Below are 20,566 nucleotides of genomic sequence, written 5' to 3'. Positions count from 1 at the left end.
AGGTTTTTCAAATCCCCACATGAAACAATAAAAAGTTAACAGTAAGCAAGTCCACATGTTTATCTCAAATGGATTACTAAAATTGTCTGGGCTTTGGTTAATATTGAATCACAATGAGATTGTGTAATAATAAGGCACAGGGTAAGCGAAGAAAATAATATTTTCACTGCCTTGAAACCTCATTTAACATCATATATTTAGAAAATGACTACACATTTTGTCCCCAAAAAATTATCAAATCAAATTGATTTATATAGCCCTTCTTACATCAGCTGATATATCAATGTGCTGTACGACTTTATTATTTGACTAAGTAATGATTTAAGTGCTGTAAAACAAACAAAAAACATTTGAAACTACATGTTATATTTAGGACAATCCGATTCAAATATCCAAAAGGGGAGAAAGTGCCTCTACGTTAGGATCACAACTTTGTAGGGTTACAGTTACCTTTTAGATCCTGCATTCAGAATGGCAAACATGATCCAGTTGTCAAACCACTGTCCTGATGTACATTATTGATTCTGGTGTGGTCCATGGTGTACTCTGTGAGCAAAAAGTTTAAAGGGCAGTGTATCTAGGCTGCGCAGACAGTAAGAACTAGGTGTTGGGTGATTTTCTTTGCTAGGGCATAATGAGCGGTCAGAGTTCTCAATGAATGGTCAGAGTTGAGGGGCAGGTGTTCAGCATGAACGGTCAGTATTGGGTGGCAGGTGGATGCCCAGACTCTGCAGCAGGTTAGAGGCCGGCCCGGCCAGCCCGGGAGCTCAGAGACTCCAGGAGGTTAGTGACCATGTTAAGGTCTATGTCCAGGGGCTGGATCTCCTCATCCTCACCCAGCACACCCTCCCCACTGGGGGAACGAGGGCAGCCATTGGCTGCTGGGCCTGCTTTATTGGTGCCCTGCTGGAATCATAGAATACAATCGTTATTTGACATATTTATATGCAATTAATGCAACTTAGATATCCCTAATCCTTCCTCTTTCCAAAGAACTCTTTACAGAATTTGCACACTGCAACAAGAAGTGGTAAATATCAATCACATATCTTACCTGCTGGTTGAAGCTCTGTCCCATGCTGGTGCCCAAAAGGTCATGGTCCATCTCATCCATGTACTTCCTAAGACCTTCCGAAGCCTCTGCCCCTTCATCCCCTCGCAGTCCGGTAGGACCATCCACGGCCTCATCGACATCATCTAGGTCACCTGAATCCAACTCCTCATCCTTAGCCCCTGACATGTCGACATAGCTAAAAAGTACACTGACCACCTGTGACATATGGCCTTCATATTGAACTTACTACTAGCAACTACATACCCAGTAGTCTGTCCAGTGCACTGGCCATAGAGTCTGGATCAAACCCGAAAGGCTCATTTGAATGGGACCTGTAACATAAACAAAGGCAAATTACATTGATACCCGTTACAGTCAGCAGCTAGCATACGTTAGCATTCTACACAGTATTATCTCATAGCAGTTAGCATACCGCATACAGGGCTAAGTAGAACAGTGTGGACAGACAGTCCGTCAGTCTCACCAGGGTAGATGGGCCCCCTCATGTGAAGACATGGCGTTGATGAAGTTCTTTATGCCTTGGGTCACAGCCACCAGGCTGTAGCTGCCCCCTCCTCCTCCTCACCCCTTCCCCCCCCCCTGCGTCTGTTCGGTGTGGATTGGCTTAAGCCACCCACCCCCACTCCTCGACCTATGCTCCAACAGATGCTCTAGCTCCTGGGCTGAAATATCCAGCCAACTCTCACCTGGAGATGGGGGGCATTAGAAAAATCAGTGTTTCAACCAACTCATTCTAGCTCATCATTTTGGAAACCGCTTATTTAACCAGTTTACGATATGGGTATGTTTAGTAAAGGCTGAACCCTTCCTCTAAAAATCACCAGGCCTTATGCCCGTGTGGTTTTATCTGACACGAAAGCCAGCAGTCTACTTTGTGATGTGAACATATCAGCGCGGTAAGTGTCATATAATAACAGGGATTTTACTCATTACACCTGAGCTGATACTAGACTGAGTGACTGCTGTACTGTAGTAATAGGAGGTGTTTACCCACTGTCCTCTGGGGGAAGATGGGCCTCGCGTTTCCTCAGTTCTTCCACGTTGCAGGGATCCCAGCTCTGTAGCAGCTGAAGGATCTCCTCACCTGGGGCCCTGCCACCAGAGTTAAACACACACACACACACACACACACACACACCACAGGATAGAGTGTATTCACACACATATATGCAGGCACACATGTAGACAAACAGACACCAGTGTTCCTGGTGTTCCTGCAGAGCCCTGCAGCTACCCCTGACACAGACAACAACCACAATAACACATCATCACCAAAAGGGATAACATTATGAATCACTGACAATTGCAATGCTAACAGCCCGATACCGCTATGCTCATTGAAACGTAAAATAGAGGGCTGTTATGAGTAATCTAGGAAATATTACTGTTCAGGAGAATATAAAAACACCTTACTGGTTAGCTAGCATCAGAGATTAGCGGTCTCACACACTGAACAATGATTTACTTTTGTTTGCAAGATTGCATAATCTTTTGTTTCTGTTTCTAACCAGTAATAGAACAATTATACTCCAACATGTGTAATCAGTTCTCTGGGTTAACAATCAATAGAAGCAAATGCCATGCTGTCAAGATTGAAGCTGTCTAATAACCATTAGGCTACAGATAGTGCTCCTGACGTACATTGGTACAAATCCTATGTGCTACAGTGTCTGCTCAATTTTATATCATATACAGTACCAGTCAAAAGTTGACACACCTACTCATTCAAGAGTTCTTTATTTTTTACAATTTTCTACATTGTAGAATAATAGTGAAGACATTAAAAACTATGAAATAACACATATGGAATCACGTATTAACCAAAAAAGGTGTTAAACAAATAAAATATATTTTATATTCTTCAAAGTAGCCACCTTGATGACAGCTTTGTACACTCTTGGCATTCTCTCAACCAGCTTCATGAGGAATGCTTTTCCAACAGTCTTGAAGGAGTTCCCACATAGGGCTCCCGATTGGCGCAGTGGTCTAAGACACTGCGCCGCAGTGCAAGAGGCGTCACTGCAGTACCTGGTTGGAATCCAGGCCGCATCACATCCGGTCGCAATTAGTAGTCCCATAGGGCAGTGCACAATTGGCCCAGCATCCTCCGGGTTAGGCCAGGTTTAGGCCGTCATTGTAAATAAGAATTTGATCTTAACTGACTTGACTAGTTAAATGAAAAAAAAAATGCTTAGCACTTGTTGGCTGCTTTTCCTTCACTCTACGGTCCAACTCCTCCCAAATCATCTCAATTTGATTGGGGTTGGGTGATTGTGGAGGCCAGGTCATGTGCTGCAGCACTCCATCACTCTCCTTCTTGGTCAAATAGCCCTTACACAGCCTGGAGGTGTGTTGGTTCATAGAGCTGTTGAAAAATAAATGATAAGCACTAAGCGTAAACCAGATGGGATGGCATGTTGCTGCAGAACGCTGTGGTAGTCAAGCTGGTTAAGTGTGCCTTGAATTCAAAACAAATCACAGACAGTGTCACCAGCAAAGCACCCCCACACCATCACACCTCCTCCATGCTTCACGGTGGGAACCATACATGCGGAGATCATCAGTTCACCCACACCGTGTCATGGCGGCTGGAACCAAAAATGTCCAATTTAGACTCCAGACCAAAGGACAGATTTCCACTGGTCTAATGTCCATTGCTCGTGTTTCTTGGACCAAGCAAGTCTCTTCTTCTTATTGGTGTCATTTAGTAGTGGTTTCTTTGCAGCAATTCAACCATGAAGGCCTGATTTATGCACTCTCCTCTGAACAGTTGATGTTGAAATGTGTCTGTTACTTGAACTCTGTAAAGCATTTATTTGGGATGCAATCTGAGGTGCAGTTAACTCTAATAAATGTATCCTCTGCAGCAGAGGTAACTCTGGGTATTTATTTCCTGTGGCGGTCCTCATGAGAGCCAGTTTCATCAAAGCGCTTGATGGTTTTTGCAACAGCACTTGAAGATACTTTCAAAGTTATTGACATTTTCCAGATTGACTGACCTTCATGTCTTAAAGTAATGATGGACTGTTGTTTCTCTTTGCTTATTAGACCTGTTCCTGCAAAGTCAAAGCCCTGACCTCAATCCTATAGAAAATGTACAAACCAGACTCAGTTACATGAGCTCTGTCAGGAGGAATGGGCCAAAATTCACCCAACTTATTGTGGGAAGCTTGTGAAGGCTACCCGAAACGTTTGACCCAAGTTAAACAATTTAAAGCCAATGCTACCAGATACTAATTGAGTGTATGTAAACTTCTGACCCACTGGGAATGTGATGAAAGAAATAAAAGCTGAAATAAATAATTCTCTACTATTATTCTGACATTTCACATTCTTAAAATAAAGTGGTGATCCTAACTGACCTAAGATGACCTGACCTAAATGTCAGGAATTGTAAAAAACTGAGTTTAAATGTTTTTGTCTAAGGTGTATGTAAACTTCCAACTTCAACTATGTGTGTGTGAACATACAAAATATTATTTTATTTTTTCACACTATGACAATTATGATAATGACCTTTTAGTGTAAAAGCTGCTTGAACAGACTGCCTTAAATTTCAGCATGTTTTGGTGGGATGGAGTTTTGGCAGTTAATTAGTTAATAGACCAATAAGAAAGAGTTCCAAACCTCTCTGCCAATAACAGCTCATTTTCAGTTTTCCCCTCCCCACTCAATTCTTTTTTGCAGGAGAAACTGCTCTTGCTAAGAAGTTACCGGTTAATTTTTTACCATTTTGATTGAAAACAGTAAGGTACTTAATTGTTACCAGGAAAATATTTGACGGCTGCATTGGGCCATTAACATATGGGAACGATAGCCATTTTTACATCTGTTACTGCTATCTGGGTCCTTAAGAGGTCTCTACCCTAAACTTAACCCCTACCCTTACCTAAACCTTAATCTTTTTACATTGTAACGTCTGAGTTGGGACGTCCCAAGAATTCAGGATAGCAAGGACTTTTTTATATCCTAAATTTTAGAGGGGGAAATTATTTTCAAAACATAAAATGGCTAGCCTATTTTCATTCACTATAAAAATAACCCAACAACTTCTCCAACTCTGTTAAGACCGAGGATTTGGAGAGATACACTTCCCCGCCTCCACAAAGCGCACGTAAAAGCGCAGGTAGCCTACTTGGAATGATATGCCAACACTTGAATAGTTCACTTCCTGTAAATACACTGTAGCAGTCAGAACAACTAAACATCTTCACCCAGCTCTCCTACATGAAAAATATTGGTCTTGTGGAGTCAGTGGATTCGTCCATTATTATAGAGAGGCTTTCTATTTTGGTTGACCAGACTACAACTCGGTTTTTTACTTGTGTTAATGAAAATCGCACATTTTGGGATATTGGCGCTTGCATATCCTCAACATTTACATGTATTTCTATAGCGAATGAAAATGGCTACTTTGTTCGACAATAGGCTCCATTTTCATAGATAAAATGCGGATTATTCCTATATAATGTTGATAACAAACAATAAGTTAAATATTTATGTTGATTGTGTAATAATTTGGTGCATTAGTCTAAAGTGTAGGCTGCTGATGACAATTTTCAGCAAACAATTGACTTGAAGTCAATCCACATGGTTGGGAATTTATTTTGGACTAATTGGATAATTACATTAGATTGTCACGTGTGCACACGTGACAATTAATTCACATGTGGTGTGAGAAGGCGCTATATCGGCCTCTTGAGGTCAGATGATCGAAATGCGGGCTAGAAAGAAAACAGCCAAAGGCCTGGCCCTAATCATAAGACTCAAATATACCCTCAAACAGAAACCTTACAATCACTTCAACACTTCATAGTGTTGTTTCTGCTGCGTCACTCACCCCTCCAGTCTTTTCCCTAGAGCAGTGCGGATCTTGGGGCAGGCCAGACAGGCCTGTGTGTGGGACGAGAGCAGGACCAGAGTATGGTTCACGCTGGGCACTGCGTTCATGGGCAGGCCAACTCCACTAGAGCGGGAGGTCAGGGCAGGATGTACAGCTCACCCCTGTAGAGGAACACCTAGCAGACCAGAACCAGGGGGAGAGACACAGATGGACAGACTGATATAGGCCTACAGAGGCAACAAACGAAGGGATAGTCAGCTATGTGAAGAGATGTATAGACTGTGATAAACAATTTGTAGTCATCACACATAGCCTAATAATGGAGCCTGATGTTACTCCTTACAGTTCAAGGACCTTACATGTTCTGTTTAGAGGAGAATTGGCTCTGGCAGCCCAAACATTCCATGTAAACGTGAATCGATTGTCAATTGCAGTACGGTTCTAGAAACATAAAGCCATCTACTATCATATCACATAAAAATTCATTCACAAATGTAAAATATACACTGTCGTACACTGTTTTAAACACAGTTGCAACCGACAGTATTTTTCAGTGAAAAAACGTTTATGGCGTCCGTCTTCCATTTACGCACAGGTGTTCAGAGACGCAGATAGCTAATTAGCACAGGTAGTCAACTGTCTTCCATCTGTTTTACGTAAACAACTGCTGTAGTATGGCCATGTGGGAACCCTAACCCTATAAAGGTGTACAAATTTTCATTTTGTTTCCAAAACATCAACAACAAACTAACATGGTCCAAGCACACCAAGACAGTCGTAAAGAGGGCACGACAAAACCTATTCCCCCTCAGGAGATTTGGCATGGCTCAGATCTTCAAAATAATTTACAGCTTAACCATCGAGAGCATCCTGATGGGTTGCATCACTGCCTGATATGGCAACTGTTCCGCCTCCGAACGCAAGGCACTACAGAGGGTAGTACGTACGGCCCAATACATCAATGGGGTCAAGCCTCCTGCCATCCAGGACCTCTATACCAGGCGGTGTCAGAGGAAGGCCCTAAAAATCATCAAAGACTCCAGCCACCCTAGTCATAGACTGTTCTCTCTGCTACCGCACGGTAAGCAGTACTGGAGAACCAAGTCTAGGTCAAAGAGGCTTCTAAACAGCTTCTACCCCCAAGCCATAAGACTCCTGCTACTACTCTCTGTTATCATCGATGCATAGCCACCCTACCTGCATGTACATAAATACCTCAATTACCTCAACACTGGTGTCCCCGTACATTGACTCTGTACCGGTACCGCCTGTATATAGCCTCCACATTGACTCTGTACTGGTACCGCCTGTATATAGCCCAGCTGTTATTATTTACCGCTGCTCTTTAATTATTTGTTTTTTATCTCTTACTTTTTTAAGGTATTTTCTTAAAACTGCATCGTTGGTTAAGGACTTGTAAGTTAGCATTTCACTGTAAAAACGACATCTGTTGTAATTAGTGCATGTGACAAATAAAATTTAATTTGATGTGAAAATAGTACCGCATGTGTGTTAACTTTTAGTGCAAGTGTCAGGGCTCTTAACATAACTTCCTGGACAGAAAATACTATCGTAAATAGGCGCTAAATGGGCTACATCAAAAGTAGACAACTTACTCGGTTTCCACTGCTCTCTGGGTTCAACCACTTGGGAAGATAGTCTGCTGCTTCAATCAGAAGGAACTCCCCATTATTGTACTCTAGCCTGCAAGTTAAAATAAATATCACTGGGAAGTTGAAACTAACTGGAAGTAATACAGAGCTTTGCAGACTGTGTGCTCCACTCTACCTGGCACCAAGTTCTGGGAAGGCTTGTGTGATCTGAAGCAGGAGGTATAAGATGAACCACTCATCCTCCACACTGTCCCCAAACACAGCGCTGCCTCCAAAGTGTGCAGGAACTCCCCTTGCAGGTACAATCAAGACATGATCACCATTAATTCAGTCAAAGCATCAAAATGATTTGTATAACAAATCCTTCAATCCTCAAAAAACATTTGTATCCAGGTCAGAACCAGTACTGTGCCTTTCTCAGTGTGGTACTTGAGGTTGAATGGCTGCTCTTGCCAGATATACTGCACAAGGAGAGGGGCAACCTTGGCCAGTCTCAGACGTAGATCATCAGACTGTGTGTCTAAGAGGTTAGGCTGAACCAAGAAGAGATAGTACTGGACCATGCCATCTAGCAAGGCTGTTCTCCCAAGTGGGTCCATAGTGGGGGTGGCTTGATGAACCTATGATATGAGCAATAACAAGATAAGTTATGTTCTTTGCTTTGTTATCAGCAGAGACTGTTGTAGGTCAGATCATACGACATCTCTATAATGACATTTGAATCATAACTGAATTATAGGGTACAAGCTCAGCCTCCAAACTGTTCAGACAGGCAGCTTGTCTTATCGATAAACTTATTGTGTAACTATATGTAACTGCCATTGATCACATGATATCTTGATCTATAAGTCTTCAATGATAGGCCTACTCTTTTACACTGAACATTACATGACATTTGCAAACGAAGTCATGTCAATAAAATGAAGCTAGCATCCTAACTAGTCAGTGTCTTCACTAGCTAACCGCATGATCAATTAACGTTAACTTAGGTCACAGTTCTGAGAGAGGTCTTACCTTGCCTTGTTTATTATGTATATGTTTTAACGTTAATCTTCAAGAAGGACTCCCATAAAAATAAAATTAGTTGTCAAGTTCTGTCATTCTCATGCCGTTAGAGGAACTATTTTTTCCCCTACCATTAATAGATCTCGGTTATAATACTACCGTTTTTGTAATTGGTTCCTATACGACACGCATTTATCCCAGAAATAATAATATACTTCGATTCAATTTTGCTTCAAAATTACGATACACAAAAAATATAATGAATCAATAGAAAAGTTGTACAATTTACAAAAAATGTGGAATCACAATTGTTTTGAATTCTATACGTAGACAACGTTCCCAGGTGAGAGACGGACATAATTTTGTAGCGCAATAGGAATATCGCACAGAACACAGGGAGTTGTAGTCTTTTATATTTTTGCAAAAGGTCATTTAGAGGAGATCAAAATACATTTCCCGTGAGGTATAGGGATAAGAAAGTTAGGTATCCATGACAGCCTTGTTATTGTTGTCGTGAGGGATGCTGTAGTTAATGGCTATATTGATTATTTTACTGGCACTGCCTGAAACATAACCTATAATACCATAATACTTTTAGGCCGCGTTTTATTTGAAGTATTCCACTGCATTGTATATTAATAGGCCACTTCGTGCACAACTGCGCGGTTTGGTTCTCCCTCTCAGTTAGCTAACGTTAGCGAATCTAGTAGCTAGATTGCTAGCTAATGTTTGTTAACGTTAGCAAGTTCGCTGCAATTAAGTTCCACATCAAAGACAACGAAGCTAGCTAGCTAGGTAACTTGCTAGGGTGTACAGGTGTTATTGAACCGCGGGCGGCTGAAAATGACAAACCTCTGCCAAAAGGGCAAGTGGGGCCATGAATCAGAGGGAAGCACGGTGAGAGAGGACACTCGGGGGGGCATGAGGCGATAAAAACGGAGAAAAGGATGATTTCGCGATACACCAGGCGGCCGGTAACGCACAGTCTTGAGATGTAAGTAATAGTTGCTAGCTAGTGGACAAGTTTTTCATTCTTTGTTAACTGTAATTTCTGTCATTCGAGATTGAAATATGGTAACCTGATAGACTAAAGTTAGATTGTTGGTTAGCTAATTATCGGGTGACAACGTAAAGGATAATGTAGTGATCATGTGAGAGCCCATTTATCAAACTAAGCCAAGGTCAGTTGCCTCCATTACACAAATGGATGCAATAGGATGATGTTGTTCAATGCTGTAACTGATGACGTAAGGGTCCCACTTCTACCTCATATTTCACTCCTTGTTTGTTTGGGATCAATGTCTTTTTACAACAATAAATATCAACCCACCAAAGTATTACAATGAAAGATATATATATATCAATGCTATTGCTTATTCATGTTTTATTCAGCTATATTTTCCCTTCTCTGCAGTCGTGGCTTATCCCGAAGCCACCTTGACCATCACCCTCTCCCAGAAGAGGTAGAAGATGACTTCCTCCCCCAGCACCTCCTCCATGACCTTCAGGAAGCTGTCTCAACTTACAACAGGTATGACCTGTTTTTCATGAACCGGACAGGTGAAAGCATGTACACTTGTAGGGAGCAGCCATATTGCTTTCACAGATCCTGTTTAGATGTGTGAAGGAGACAAAATAGAGGGAGGTAGCCAGTTACATAATCTGAACAGCACAGTAATATACCTCACTGCTCTAAAATATTCCCTGGTACACTCAACAACACACAACACTGTAACGTACAGCAACATGTAAACAATGTCTGTCCTCTGTTGCAGCTCAGAGACGACGTCTGCAGCCTCTAACCGATCAGACTCTCCAACGGTCACCACTGGAAACACAACGCGGGCCTGGTCTGGGATCCACAGCTACACAGGGACAGGCATCTCTACAGAGAGGAGCTCTGTTTTCTCCTGGGGCTATGATGTGAGTCTCACCTCACCTTCTCAGCTGGCTGCCAGAATCTTCCAGTTCAAATGCCCTATGTTCTGAGTATTTTGAAGTGCATATATAGCGAGGCATAGCCATGCTGAATGCTACAACAGTCTTGTATGCAGATTACCATTAAATTAGAGTAATCATGTTTGTATTGTAATGACTTGTATTGTAATGAGGACAATCTGCTCTGTCTGCAGAGGTCATTTCCCTCATGGTTTTGCTTCGTCGTGATGCTGAGCTTTCTAGAGCTTGTCTTCAGAAACAAAACAAAAAATCTCTGATTTATTTACACAGCCATGTCCTCAGAAGGCCTCATAGAACTCATACCCCTACAGTCCTAAGTTACGACCTTAACATTGTACAGTACACACAAACACTCGCCTGTGCACGCACACACAGTCTGAAATATACATGCAAATGGTACTACTTGCTCCAGCACAATCACTTACACAGTCACCTGGGAGCCATGTAGCGTGCTGTGAAATGAACAGCGCTCAGCGACATGCTGCTAATAATTGATAAGTAGCTTGAAAAGCAACGACCTTCTGTCATAGTGTGCCTCTCGGTCGGGGCTCTTCTCACTCTCTTTTTCCCTTCCCTCTCTCCATCCCTCAGGAGTTTGACAAGGCGGCGTCGCAACAGGTGCAGCAAATGTTTGAGGAGATTGATGAGGAGCTTTATGAGGGGCGGGGTGGGGCGCATCTACTGGGGCTGCAAGATGAGTGTCATCAGTGGGCATTCAGGTTCCCTCACTTACGGTGGGTCCTCACCCTACACCCCCTCATCTCACACATTACTGCCACTCTAGCCTGGGTCCTTCCACTTCTCACCTGTAAATGTATTGCTGAAGGTCATTTGGCTGCTGTATAGTGATACTTCTTAAAAAGAGCAGTCTGACTTAAAGATACCGAAGATAAATCTGATTTAGATTTGTTTGCAAACCCGAGAAGGAACTACTTACCACATAATGATCGGCCCAAAACCATTGGGCCCCTATACACAATGAGAGAATGTGTCCTAGACCATTGGCTCAGCATTACAAAATTAAATTGTTAATCAAATAAATGAATTTTCCTGTCAGTTGGATTCATTTAAGTTCTAATCACTGTTTCACCTCCTATCCACCCTACTATGTGAACCCACAGGATTCTGGGTAGTCAGCTGGTGTGTCCCAGTGACGAGGGCTTTCAGTGGTACGCAATCTCAGGGAAGGGGCCCGGGACACCCGCCAGCACCACTGCAGCTGGACAGAAGGACAGCAGTAGTAGCAAGCCCCAGGATAAGGACAAGCCCGGCCCCAGCACAGAGTGAGCACTAGCTACTGATGCTGTTAACCCATCAATTATAGATTACCGTTGGCTTTGTGGTTTTGTGACCTACATACTGTGTGGCTTGTCAAACAGCAAGTGAACTAAGTAACACAAGGCATACTGGCACTGGCTAGTCTAAAAAGTTTGGACTGATGCTGTTGAGAAACCGATGTCAGTGTGAACCATGTTGTTTGTGTGTCCAGTCTGTGTGTGCAGGGGAGAAGGGCTGTGCTGTCCAGGCCCTGTGTGGCAGTTGACCACCCCCCTGGCACTCCCAGTGGATCCAGAGGTCATGACAGGCCCAAGGTGATCGAGGCTGAAGGCCTGGTGGAGGAGTACCTGGCCTTTGACAGCAGGGACCTGTGAGTCACCACCCAGCTCTCCTATTTAGGACGCTTTAAATGTAGGGGCATTTCAAATACTTTAAAGTATGGTGCACTTGATTGAGCTTGTAGCCTACTTTTAGGATTATTCCAAGGGTTCCATTGTACCAAGTAACCTAAAACAAAGCTTAGTATTTGAAAGACTTTGACATTATTTTGCAAAAGGTTTGTTGTGTTGATGGTTTAATCTGTGGTTTGACTTTTACAGGGATGATGAGTGGGAGCAGGGGTGGGTGGGGGCTGGTCGGCGGAGGTACTGCCTGCCTCCTGTGTCTCCCTATCGCTGTCGCAGACAGGCGGCCCTGGACTTGCTCTTTGACGACGTGTGGCGAGAGCTGGTTGGCTGGATGGAGGAGCTGGTCCGCAGGCATTGGGAGGGCTATGTCTCAGGTAGGACCACAGAGCAAAATCTCAGGTAGGACCACAGGACTATGTCTCAAGTAGGACCACAGGGCTATGTCTTATAGGCACTTTTGACTTGTCATTGACTTTTAAACCAACAAATCCATCAGTCAAATTGACAGTATTCTGCCCCCTTCTTATTGACAGATGATGAGAAGACTGCAGTGAACTTCATCCCATCACAGTCTGATGCTGAGAATCCTTTCCTGCTTCTGTCCACACATCCCACCCTTCTCCCCAGGCTAGGCCAGGTCAGGGTGCCCCAGCTAACAGGCAGCCTGCAACCCCAGGTCAGTGCCCTGAGAGGGGGTTGAAGGACCACCTTCTCAGAGAGTGGAACATCCGACTCCTAGGATGTAGGTTTTATGTCAATAAGAAATGTTAATAAGCACTGTGATTGAACTCCATAATAACCTTCAGATGTGTTTGAGAGTTTAGGACAAATTCGGCAAACTGAAAACAGTCACACTGATGCTGAATTGTTTTCCCCTGCTGTCCGTAGTTCTTCTCACTCTTGTTTTGAAGGCTATCAATTCATTAACTTTAATCCTTTTTTCTTTCCTTCCTTCTTTTTGTCCCCTACTGTCTTGTTCCTTGGTCTGTTTCACACCTTTCAAACCAACAACCTTGTATCTGTCCACCTCACTCTCTCCTTTTCTCTCTCTCATTTGGTCATCCGTTTTTCCCCCAAAGACCACAAAATCAAGGGTCTCAAAGCACAAGTCCAGACGGAAATCCAAAAAGCAGAAAAAGCCATCCACTGTATGTAACTCTCACCCAGAGCCAAAATGGCGCCGATCGACGCCATCCACAGCGGCATGTTATTATTCACTCCTAGACTGAATGTGCTTGTGCCTGTTGAATAACACAAACCATACCACTTTTAGTCACTTTCATACTTCTTAACCAATTGTTGAGTATTTCTTTTACACACGTCTCTTATTTAGTTCAATAATGACCATTTTGGAATGCTTTTATTTAATTCCCGCTTTAATTTGCTATTTTGTCTAATCGTCTGTTTGGTCTCAAGTGGGTGGTGGTATGTCGTCTCCACTTGGTTGCATGTAGAAATTCCAAGTTGGAGCTGACTGTGGTGACGTGCAAGTGTCCGTAGGGATGATGTGGCTGTTTTTTTTTTTAGGTGAATGACCACTTTTGCCTAGTCTAACTGTATCTTCTTCTGCCTCCCTCCCTCCTACAGTCCAGTCGGGTACCAGTAGGGGCAGCGGTGACGCATCACAACCTCAACGACCTCATAGTGATCCACGGCATCCCCCTGCAGCAGAGGAACCTGGGCGTGATGGAGAGAGCTCAGTATGGAGACTGATCATACTCATGATGATACTATAACAATCTTTATTAGTAGAGTGTAGCATAAGGAGTTAACTGTAGCCGTGAACCACTCACCTTTTATCTCATTAAATAAGAGAGCAAGAGACGGTTATTAGCTATGGATATGTAGGTTTTTGCATATGTTACTTTGAGTTAAGGTTCACTGCTTCCTTCTCAGGGATCCTGAGGAGAGGGTGGTGGTGACCCACCGGCCAGGGTCCAGTGTGATTCCGTCCAGCAAGCCCCGTCCTCGCCGGGTGCTAGAGCAGAGCTCCTCCTCTCTGTCCCGTCCGCCCCAGTCGGCGCTACGCCGTAACCCCCCCCCACGCACCCTTCTGCCCTTGGTTCCCTGCCTGACACAGTTCAGTGCCGCCGGCTCCATGGAGGAGGTCATCCGTGGGACACGCCTGTGAGTTAACTTAAACGGGGTTACCCATTCTCCATCTGGTCCCTGTCCTCTTCCATGTACACCGCCTCCCTCCCGTCTTATTTATTGCTCTGAAGCTGGAGAACCGTCTGTTCAGAGAGATTACTTTGAAAGCTGTTTGCTGTTTAACTCTTGCCTTGTGGCATTCTGTTCAGCAGAAGGGAAGTGGAAGAGATGTGAGGAGTTGTGTGTGATTAAGTACCAACGGGTGAACTTTTAATGAACCCTGAGTTAAAGAAGATCTGTGTGAAGCATACAGTATAATTTGCCCTCATGTGGAATGATTTCAGTTTGCTCCATGTTAAAGAGACTTGTGTAACTTTATGGAAAGTGTGGAAAGTGAACAGGGCTGTTACTCTCCAGACCCACAGCCAGTGACCGCCTGGCCTCGCCTCTGATACCTCTGAGCAGGAACACACTCCTTCCCCCCATCGGCACAGAAGAAGCTGAACCCACGCACTCTGGACAGCACTTCAGACCTACTCAGGTATTGGATGAGTAGAACTCTGCATAATAGTTGTACATCTTGCACTGACTTGACAACACTTAAATCTATCACCTGCTAATAACACAACATTATTTTATTTTGTGTGTGTAGCGGCATAGAGGCTTGTCCAGTCGTGCCCATAGTGCTGTTACAGATGAAGCTGGTTGTTTGCTTCCTCGGGATCGGCTTCATCAATTGGACGTATTCTCCCGTCCCAACACCACCCACACCTACAGGGTATGGCTATAGTCACACACGGTAAAAGTTATTATACCACTACAGAACGATTTAGGCATATTTTGTAGGTTTGTATTGTAATGGATAAATATGGAATATGTTTGCCTGCGGCCCAGTCCGTGAGATTTAACTCTGGGTTCTGTTGCAGTCAGACACCCCTTACCGCCGCTCCTTCACGGTGCTGGACAACATTGGACAGGGGCGTCCTGGCAGAGAATCTTTGGGTACAGGTGGGCACCTCATTTTACATTGAATACTGTACACAATTTCTACACATTAATTTTTGTGGCTGACTCATTGACTCTCTGTCTGGGACACTGGCAGACTCTTTGGGCATTGGAGTGATGGGCATCAGTCTGGGCATCAGTCTGGGTATCAGCAGTTCCTCCTTCCTGGACTCCTTCATCCACCACCCTCTGGGCCACTCCCCCATCAAGGATGAGGAGGAGCCTGACACACAAGCCCCTCCCCCAGGTCAGTAGGAGCCATCTGTGGTCCGCATTTATAAAACATGTCGCTGGGTTGCGGTCTAATTATGTTTGAGAGAATTTGGTTGTAGCCTCTGGTTATCTAATGAGAAAAGTCATTATTTTCAGATGATTTGAATATTAACTATCAACACTCATCTTTGTCCTGCTCTCCTCAGCTGTACTGGTGCCTGTGTCAGTCCCAGCACGCTCCTACAGCCGGGGGGGCTTCACATCCCGCAGTAGCAGACCTGGGTTGTAGTCCCTTCAACCAGTTGTCACTAGTTAACACAGCCACAAAGTCTTAATTATCATTAAACCCCACCCATTTCTACAATTTCTCTTCTTACAATATGATTTTAAACCTAACCACACTGCTAACCATATGCCTAACTTTAAAGTGAAAAGCTATACATTGTTTGCTAATTTTGACTTTGGCTGTGGAATTTGGCTTTGTGGCTGTGTTATCAACCTCGGCCGCCTCCACCAACCACCTCAGCACGGCAGGATGCAAGGCCCTGCTGCCACTCCCAACGGGGCCTTCAACAACACTTTATATAACAAAGAACATTTCTACATTGTACTGTTAGGTGATTTTACTTGATGCTTTTTTTGTTTTTCTAGAGCCCTATTTTTGTATGTTGGAACTCTGCTTACCTGGCTGCCAAAGACAGTAACCCGTCTCATTAAACCTATCTGTATGTATGTATGTATATTGTTTATGTTCTCTGATCTCTATACTCTTAAATTCTTCTATGCAGGGAATGAGTCATTCTATGAAAATGGTGGCTTTTTGACCAGCCAATAAAAAGTTTTTACAAATTAGTCATAATAGTTAATGCCGTAACAATGTTAATGAAAATAAATGACAGCATATTATTTTTTGTATATTACATTAAAATGTGTGTTGCCTTTGTCACCGGTGTTCCCTATATTTTAATGACAATTAAGGCTTTCCAGAATGTAATTTGAGTATTTACTTTACATATATATTCCAAGACGAAAAAGGTTAATGATAATATATAAATTATTTAAACAAAACATATTCTATAACACCAGTGACGAACATTAACCAGTGAAAAAAATCAGAAAATATAGAATATCTAAGATGGTGGCCACAGTAGCTCAAACCACACTTCTTAAATTGTTAATAAATTACTTAATCATGTGATTTGATCAATTATTTTAAACAAATTTCCTTTTCCCCATACTATAAACTGTGTAACACCAGCGACCAATCTTAAAGCGTCGCATGAAATGACCAAATTAATCATAATTGCTAACATGAAGAGACTGCAGACTAGAGGTCGACAGATTAATCGGAATGGCCGATTAATTAGGGACGATTTCAAGTTTTCATAACAATCGGAAATCTGTATTTTTGGATGCCGTTTTTTTTTTTTTTACACCTTTATTTAACTAGACAAGTCAGTTAAGAACACATTATTATTTTCAATGACGGCCAAGGACCGGTGGGTTAACTGCCTTGTTCAGGGGCAGAACTACAGATTTTTACCTTATCAGCTCTGGGATTCAATCTTGCAACCTTACGGTTAACTAGTCCAACGCTCTAACCACCTGCCTCATTGCACTCCACGAGGAGCCTGCCTGTTACGTGAATGCAGTAGAAGCCAAGGTAAGATGCTAGCTAGCATTAAACTTATCTTATAAAAAACAATCATAATCACTAGTTATAACTACACATGGTTGATGCTATTACTCGTTTATCTAGTGTGTCCTGCATTGCATATAATCGATGCAACGCTGGGGGATGATTTAACAAAAGTGCATTTGTGAACAAAAGCACAATCTTTGCACGCCTACCTGACCATAAACACCAATGCCTTTCTTAAAATCAATAAACAAAAGTATATATTTTTAAATCTGCATATTTAGCTAAAAGAAATCCAGGTTAGCAGGCAATATTAACCAGGTGAAATGGTGTCACTTCTCTTGCGTTCATTGCAGAGTCGGTATATGCCAACTAATTTGCCAGAATTGTACGTAATTATGACATAACATTGAAGGTTGTACAATGTAACAAGAATATTTAGACTTATGGATGCCACCCGTTAGATGAAATACCGAAAGGTTCCGTATTTCACTGAAATAATAAACGTTTTGTTTTCGACATGATAGTTTCCGGATTCGACCATATTAATGACCAAAGGCTCGTATTTCTGTGTGTTATGTTATAATTAAGTCTATGATTTGATAGAGCAGTCTGACTGAGCGATGGTAGGCAGCAGCGGGCTCGTAAGCATTCATTCAAACAGCACTTTCGTGCATTTTGCCAGCAGCTCTTCGCAAGCACAGCGCTGTTTATGACTTCAAGTCTATCAGCCTAATACCTGGTGTAACCGATGTGAAATGGCTAGCTAGTTAGTGGGGTGCGCGCTAATAGCGTTTCAAACGTCAATCGCTCTGAGACTTAGTTATTCCCCTTGTTCTGCATGGGCCACGGCTTTTGTGGAGCGATGGGTAACGCTGCTTTGAGTGTGGCTGTTGTTGATGTGTTCCTGGTTCGAGCCCAGGTAGGGGCGAGGAGAGGGACGGAAGCTATACTGTTACACTGGCAATACTAAAGTGCCTATAAGAACATCCAATAGTCAAAGGTATATGAAATACAAATGGTATAGAGAGAAACAGTCCTATAAATACCTTCTTATGAACTACAACCTAAAACCTCTTAACCTTGGAATATTGAAGTCTCATGTTAAAAGGAACCACCAACTTTCATATGTTCTCATGTTCTGAGCAAGGAACTAAAACGTTAGCTTTTTTACATGGCACATATTGCACTTTTACTTCTCCAACACTTTGTTTTTGCATTATTTAAACCAAATTGAACATGTTTCATTATTTATGAGGCTAAATTGATTTTTATTGATGTATTATATTAAGTTAAAATAAGTGTTCATTCAGTTGTTGTAATTGTCATTATTACAAATAAATAAACACAAATCGGCCGATTAATCGTTACCGACTTTTTTGGTCATCCAATAATCGGTGTCCGCATTGAAAAATCATAAATCGGTCGACCTCTACTGCAGACTCACCATGTGCTTTTCAAAACAGCTCCAATGAACATTCGACCCAGGAAGAAGTTCACAAGGATGTTGCTTTTATAAATGTTATTTAATGGCGTAACACCATTGACATGAAATTGAGGGACAGCTATTCCCTGTAAATGAGTTATATTTAGTTGACATTAGTTTAAGTAATCCACTAAATAACTAATACTTTCTAATGTATTATGACATTTAGAGTGGGAGAAAAATATATTTTCTGCAAAATATATACAGTTGAAGTCAGAAGTTTACATAGACTTAGGTTGGATTAACTTGTTTTTCAACCACTCCACAAATTCCGTGTTAACAAACTTTTGGCAAGTCGGTTAGGACATCTACTTTGTGCATGACACAAGTCCTTTTTCCAACAATTGTTTACAAACAGATTATTTAATTTAATCACAATTCCAATGGGTCAGAAGTTTACATACACTAAATTGACTGTGCTTTTAAACAGCTTGGGAAATTCAAGAAAATGATGTCATGGCTTGAGACGCTTCCGATAGGCTAATTGAAATCATTTGAGTAAATTGGAGGTGTATCTGTGGATGTATTTCAAGGCCAACCTTCAAACTCAGTACCTCTGCTTGACATCATGGGAATAGGAAAAGAAATCAGCCAAGACCTCCAATTTATTTTTATTTTTTTAGACCTTCAAGTCTGGTTCATCCTTGGGAGCAATTTCTAAATGCCTGAAGGTACCACGTTCATCTGTACAAACAATAGTGAGCAAGTATAAACACCATGGGACCGCGCAGCCGTCATACTGCTAAGGAGATGCATTTGGTCTCCTAGAGATTAACGTACTTGGTGCGAAAAGTGCAAATCAATCCCAGAACAACAGCAAAGGACCTTGTGAAGATGCTGGAGGAAACAGGTACAAATGTATCTATATCCACAGTAAAACGAGTCCTATATCGACATGACCTGAAAGTCCGCTCAGCAAGGAAGAAGCCACTGCTCCAAAACTGCCATAAAAAAAAGCCAGACTACGGTTTGCAACTGTACATGAGAACAAAGATAGTACTTTTTGGAGAAATGTCCTCTGGTCTGATGAAACAAAAATAGAACTGTTTGGCCATAATGACCATCCTTATGTTTGGAGGAAAAAGGGGGAGGCTTGCAAGCCGAAGAACACCATCCCAACCTTGAAGCACGGGGGTGGCAGCATCATGTTGTGGGGGTGCTTTGCTGCAGGAGGGACTGGTGCACTTCACAAAATAGATAGCATCATGAAGGAGCAAAATTATGTGGATATATTGAAGCAACATCGCAAGACATCAGTCAGGAAGTTAAAGCTTGGTCGCAAATGGGTCTTCCAACTGGACAATGACCCCAAGCATACTTCCAAAGTTGTGGAAAAATGGCTTAATGACAACAAAGTTTTGGAGTAGCCATCACAAAGCCCCGACCTCAATCTTATGGAAAATTTGTGGGCAGAACTGAAAAAGCGTGTGCGAGCAAGGAGGCCTACAAACCTGACTCAGCTACACCAGCTCTGTCAGGAGGAATGGGCCAAAATTCACCCAACTTATTGTGGGAAGCTTGTGGGAGGCTTCCTGAAACGTTTGACCCAAGTTAAACAATTTAAAGGCAATGCTACCAAATACTAATTGAGTGTATGTAAACTTCTGACCCACTGTGAATGTGATAAAAGAAATAAAAGCTGAAACAAAATATTCTCTAAACTATTATTCTGACATTTCACATTCTTAAAATAAAGTGGTGATCCTAACTGACCTAAGACAGGGAATTCTTACTAGGATTAAATGTCAGGAATTGTGAAATACTGAGTTTAAATGTATGTACGTGTATGTACTGACTTCAACTGTGTATATATAGTGCATTTGGAAAGTTTTCAGACCCCTTCCCCTTTTCCACATTTTGTTTCGTTATAGATTAATCTTGATGAAAGCAAGATTTAACTCTTTGGCCAGAATGCCAAGCGTCACGTCTGGAAGAAACGTGGCACCATCCCT

At 42.4% G+C, this 20,566-nt stretch overlaps 2 protein-coding genes across 7 annotated transcripts; one reads left to right on the top strand and one right to left on the bottom strand.

The window, feature by feature from the left end:
• Window positions 1-284: 284 nt before the first annotated feature.
• LOC112253088 (protein ecdysoneless homolog) lies at window positions 285-8,993 on the bottom strand. 4 transcript variants are annotated; one of them, XM_024424997.2, is made up of 9 exons: window positions 8,546-8,993; window positions 7,707-8,151; window positions 7,535-7,622; window positions 5,916-6,093; window positions 2,066-2,167; window positions 1,539-1,761; window positions 1,319-1,386; window positions 1,055-1,233; window positions 285-903 (listed from the first exon to the last, which is right to left on the bottom strand). In XM_024424997.2, the coding sequence occupies exons 6-9, from the start codon at window positions 1,568-1,570 to the stop codon at window positions 739-741; spliced, it is 444 nt and encodes a 147-aa protein (XP_024280765.1). In that variant the 5' UTR covers window positions 1,571-1,761; window positions 2,066-2,167; window positions 5,916-6,093; window positions 7,535-7,622; window positions 7,707-8,151; window positions 8,546-8,993; the 3' UTR covers window positions 285-738. The 4 variants fall into 4 exon arrangements, with proteins under 4 accessions (XP_024280765.1, XP_024280762.1, XP_024280764.1 ...); XM_024424994.2 differs by having other exon boundaries at window positions 285-906; window positions 8,546-8,846; XM_024424996.2 differs by having other exon boundaries at window positions 285-906; window positions 2,070-2,167; window positions 8,546-8,846.
• Window positions 8,994-9,036: 43 nt separating this feature from the next.
• LOC112253087 (protein FAM149B1) lies at window positions 9,037-16,435 on the top strand. Of its 3 annotated transcripts, none has more exons than XM_024424992.2 (16): window positions 9,037-9,530; window positions 9,951-10,067; window positions 10,312-10,459; window positions 11,087-11,229; window positions 11,617-11,778; window positions 11,985-12,143; window positions 12,373-12,554; window positions 12,714-12,856; window positions 13,260-13,328; window positions 13,768-13,880; window positions 14,077-14,307; window positions 14,689-14,812; window positions 14,924-15,049; window positions 15,198-15,279; window positions 15,374-15,523; window positions 15,696-16,435. In XM_024424992.2, exons 1-16 carry the CDS (start codon window positions 9,484-9,486, stop codon window positions 15,776-15,778), a joined length of 2,079 nt encoding a protein of 692 aa, XP_024280760.1. In that variant the 5' UTR covers window positions 9,037-9,483; the 3' UTR covers window positions 15,779-16,435. The 3 variants fall into 3 exon arrangements, with proteins under 3 accessions (XP_024280760.1, XP_024280759.1, XP_024280761.1); XM_024424991.2 differs by having other exon boundaries at window positions 13,260-13,382; XM_024424993.2 differs by lacking the exon at window positions 13,260-13,328 and having other exon boundaries at window positions 9,038-9,530.
• Window positions 16,436-20,566: the final 4,131 nt, after the last annotated feature.

This window comes from Oncorhynchus tshawytscha, linkage group LG06 (assembly GCF_018296145.1).
Source record: "Oncorhynchus tshawytscha isolate Ot180627B linkage group LG06, Otsh_v2.0, whole genome shotgun sequence".
In the NCBI taxonomy this organism is placed as follows: domain Eukaryota; kingdom Metazoa; phylum Chordata; class Actinopteri; order Salmoniformes; family Salmonidae; genus Oncorhynchus; species Oncorhynchus tshawytscha.
The sequence above is the reverse complement of the archived record's forward strand: the minus strand, read 5'-3'. Positions and strand labels throughout refer to the sequence as shown.

Coding starts and splice junctions, on each gene's coding strand:
- LOC112253088 (XM_024424994.2), bottom strand. CDS start 1,570: ATGTCTTCACATGAGGGGGCCCATCTACCCTG. Junction 1,387..1,538: donor GAGGGGGCCCATCTACCCTG/GTGAGACTGACG, acceptor TTTATGTTACAG/GTCCCATTCAAATGAGCCTT. Junction 907..1,054: donor GACAGAGCTTCAACCAGCAG/GTAAGATATGTG, acceptor CTATGATTCCAG/CAGGGCACCAATAAAGCAGG.
- LOC112253087 (XM_024424991.2), top strand. CDS start 9,484: ATGATTTCGCGATACACCAGGCGGCCGGTAACGCACAGTCTTGAGAT. Junction 12,857..13,259: donor CAGGCAGCCTGCAACCCCAG/GTCAGTGCCCTG, acceptor TTTCCCCCAAAG/ACCACAAAATCAAGGGTCTC. Junction 15,524..15,695: donor CACACAAGCCCCTCCCCCAG/GTCAGTAGGAGC, acceptor TGCTCTCCTCAG/CTGTACTGGTGCCTGTGTCA.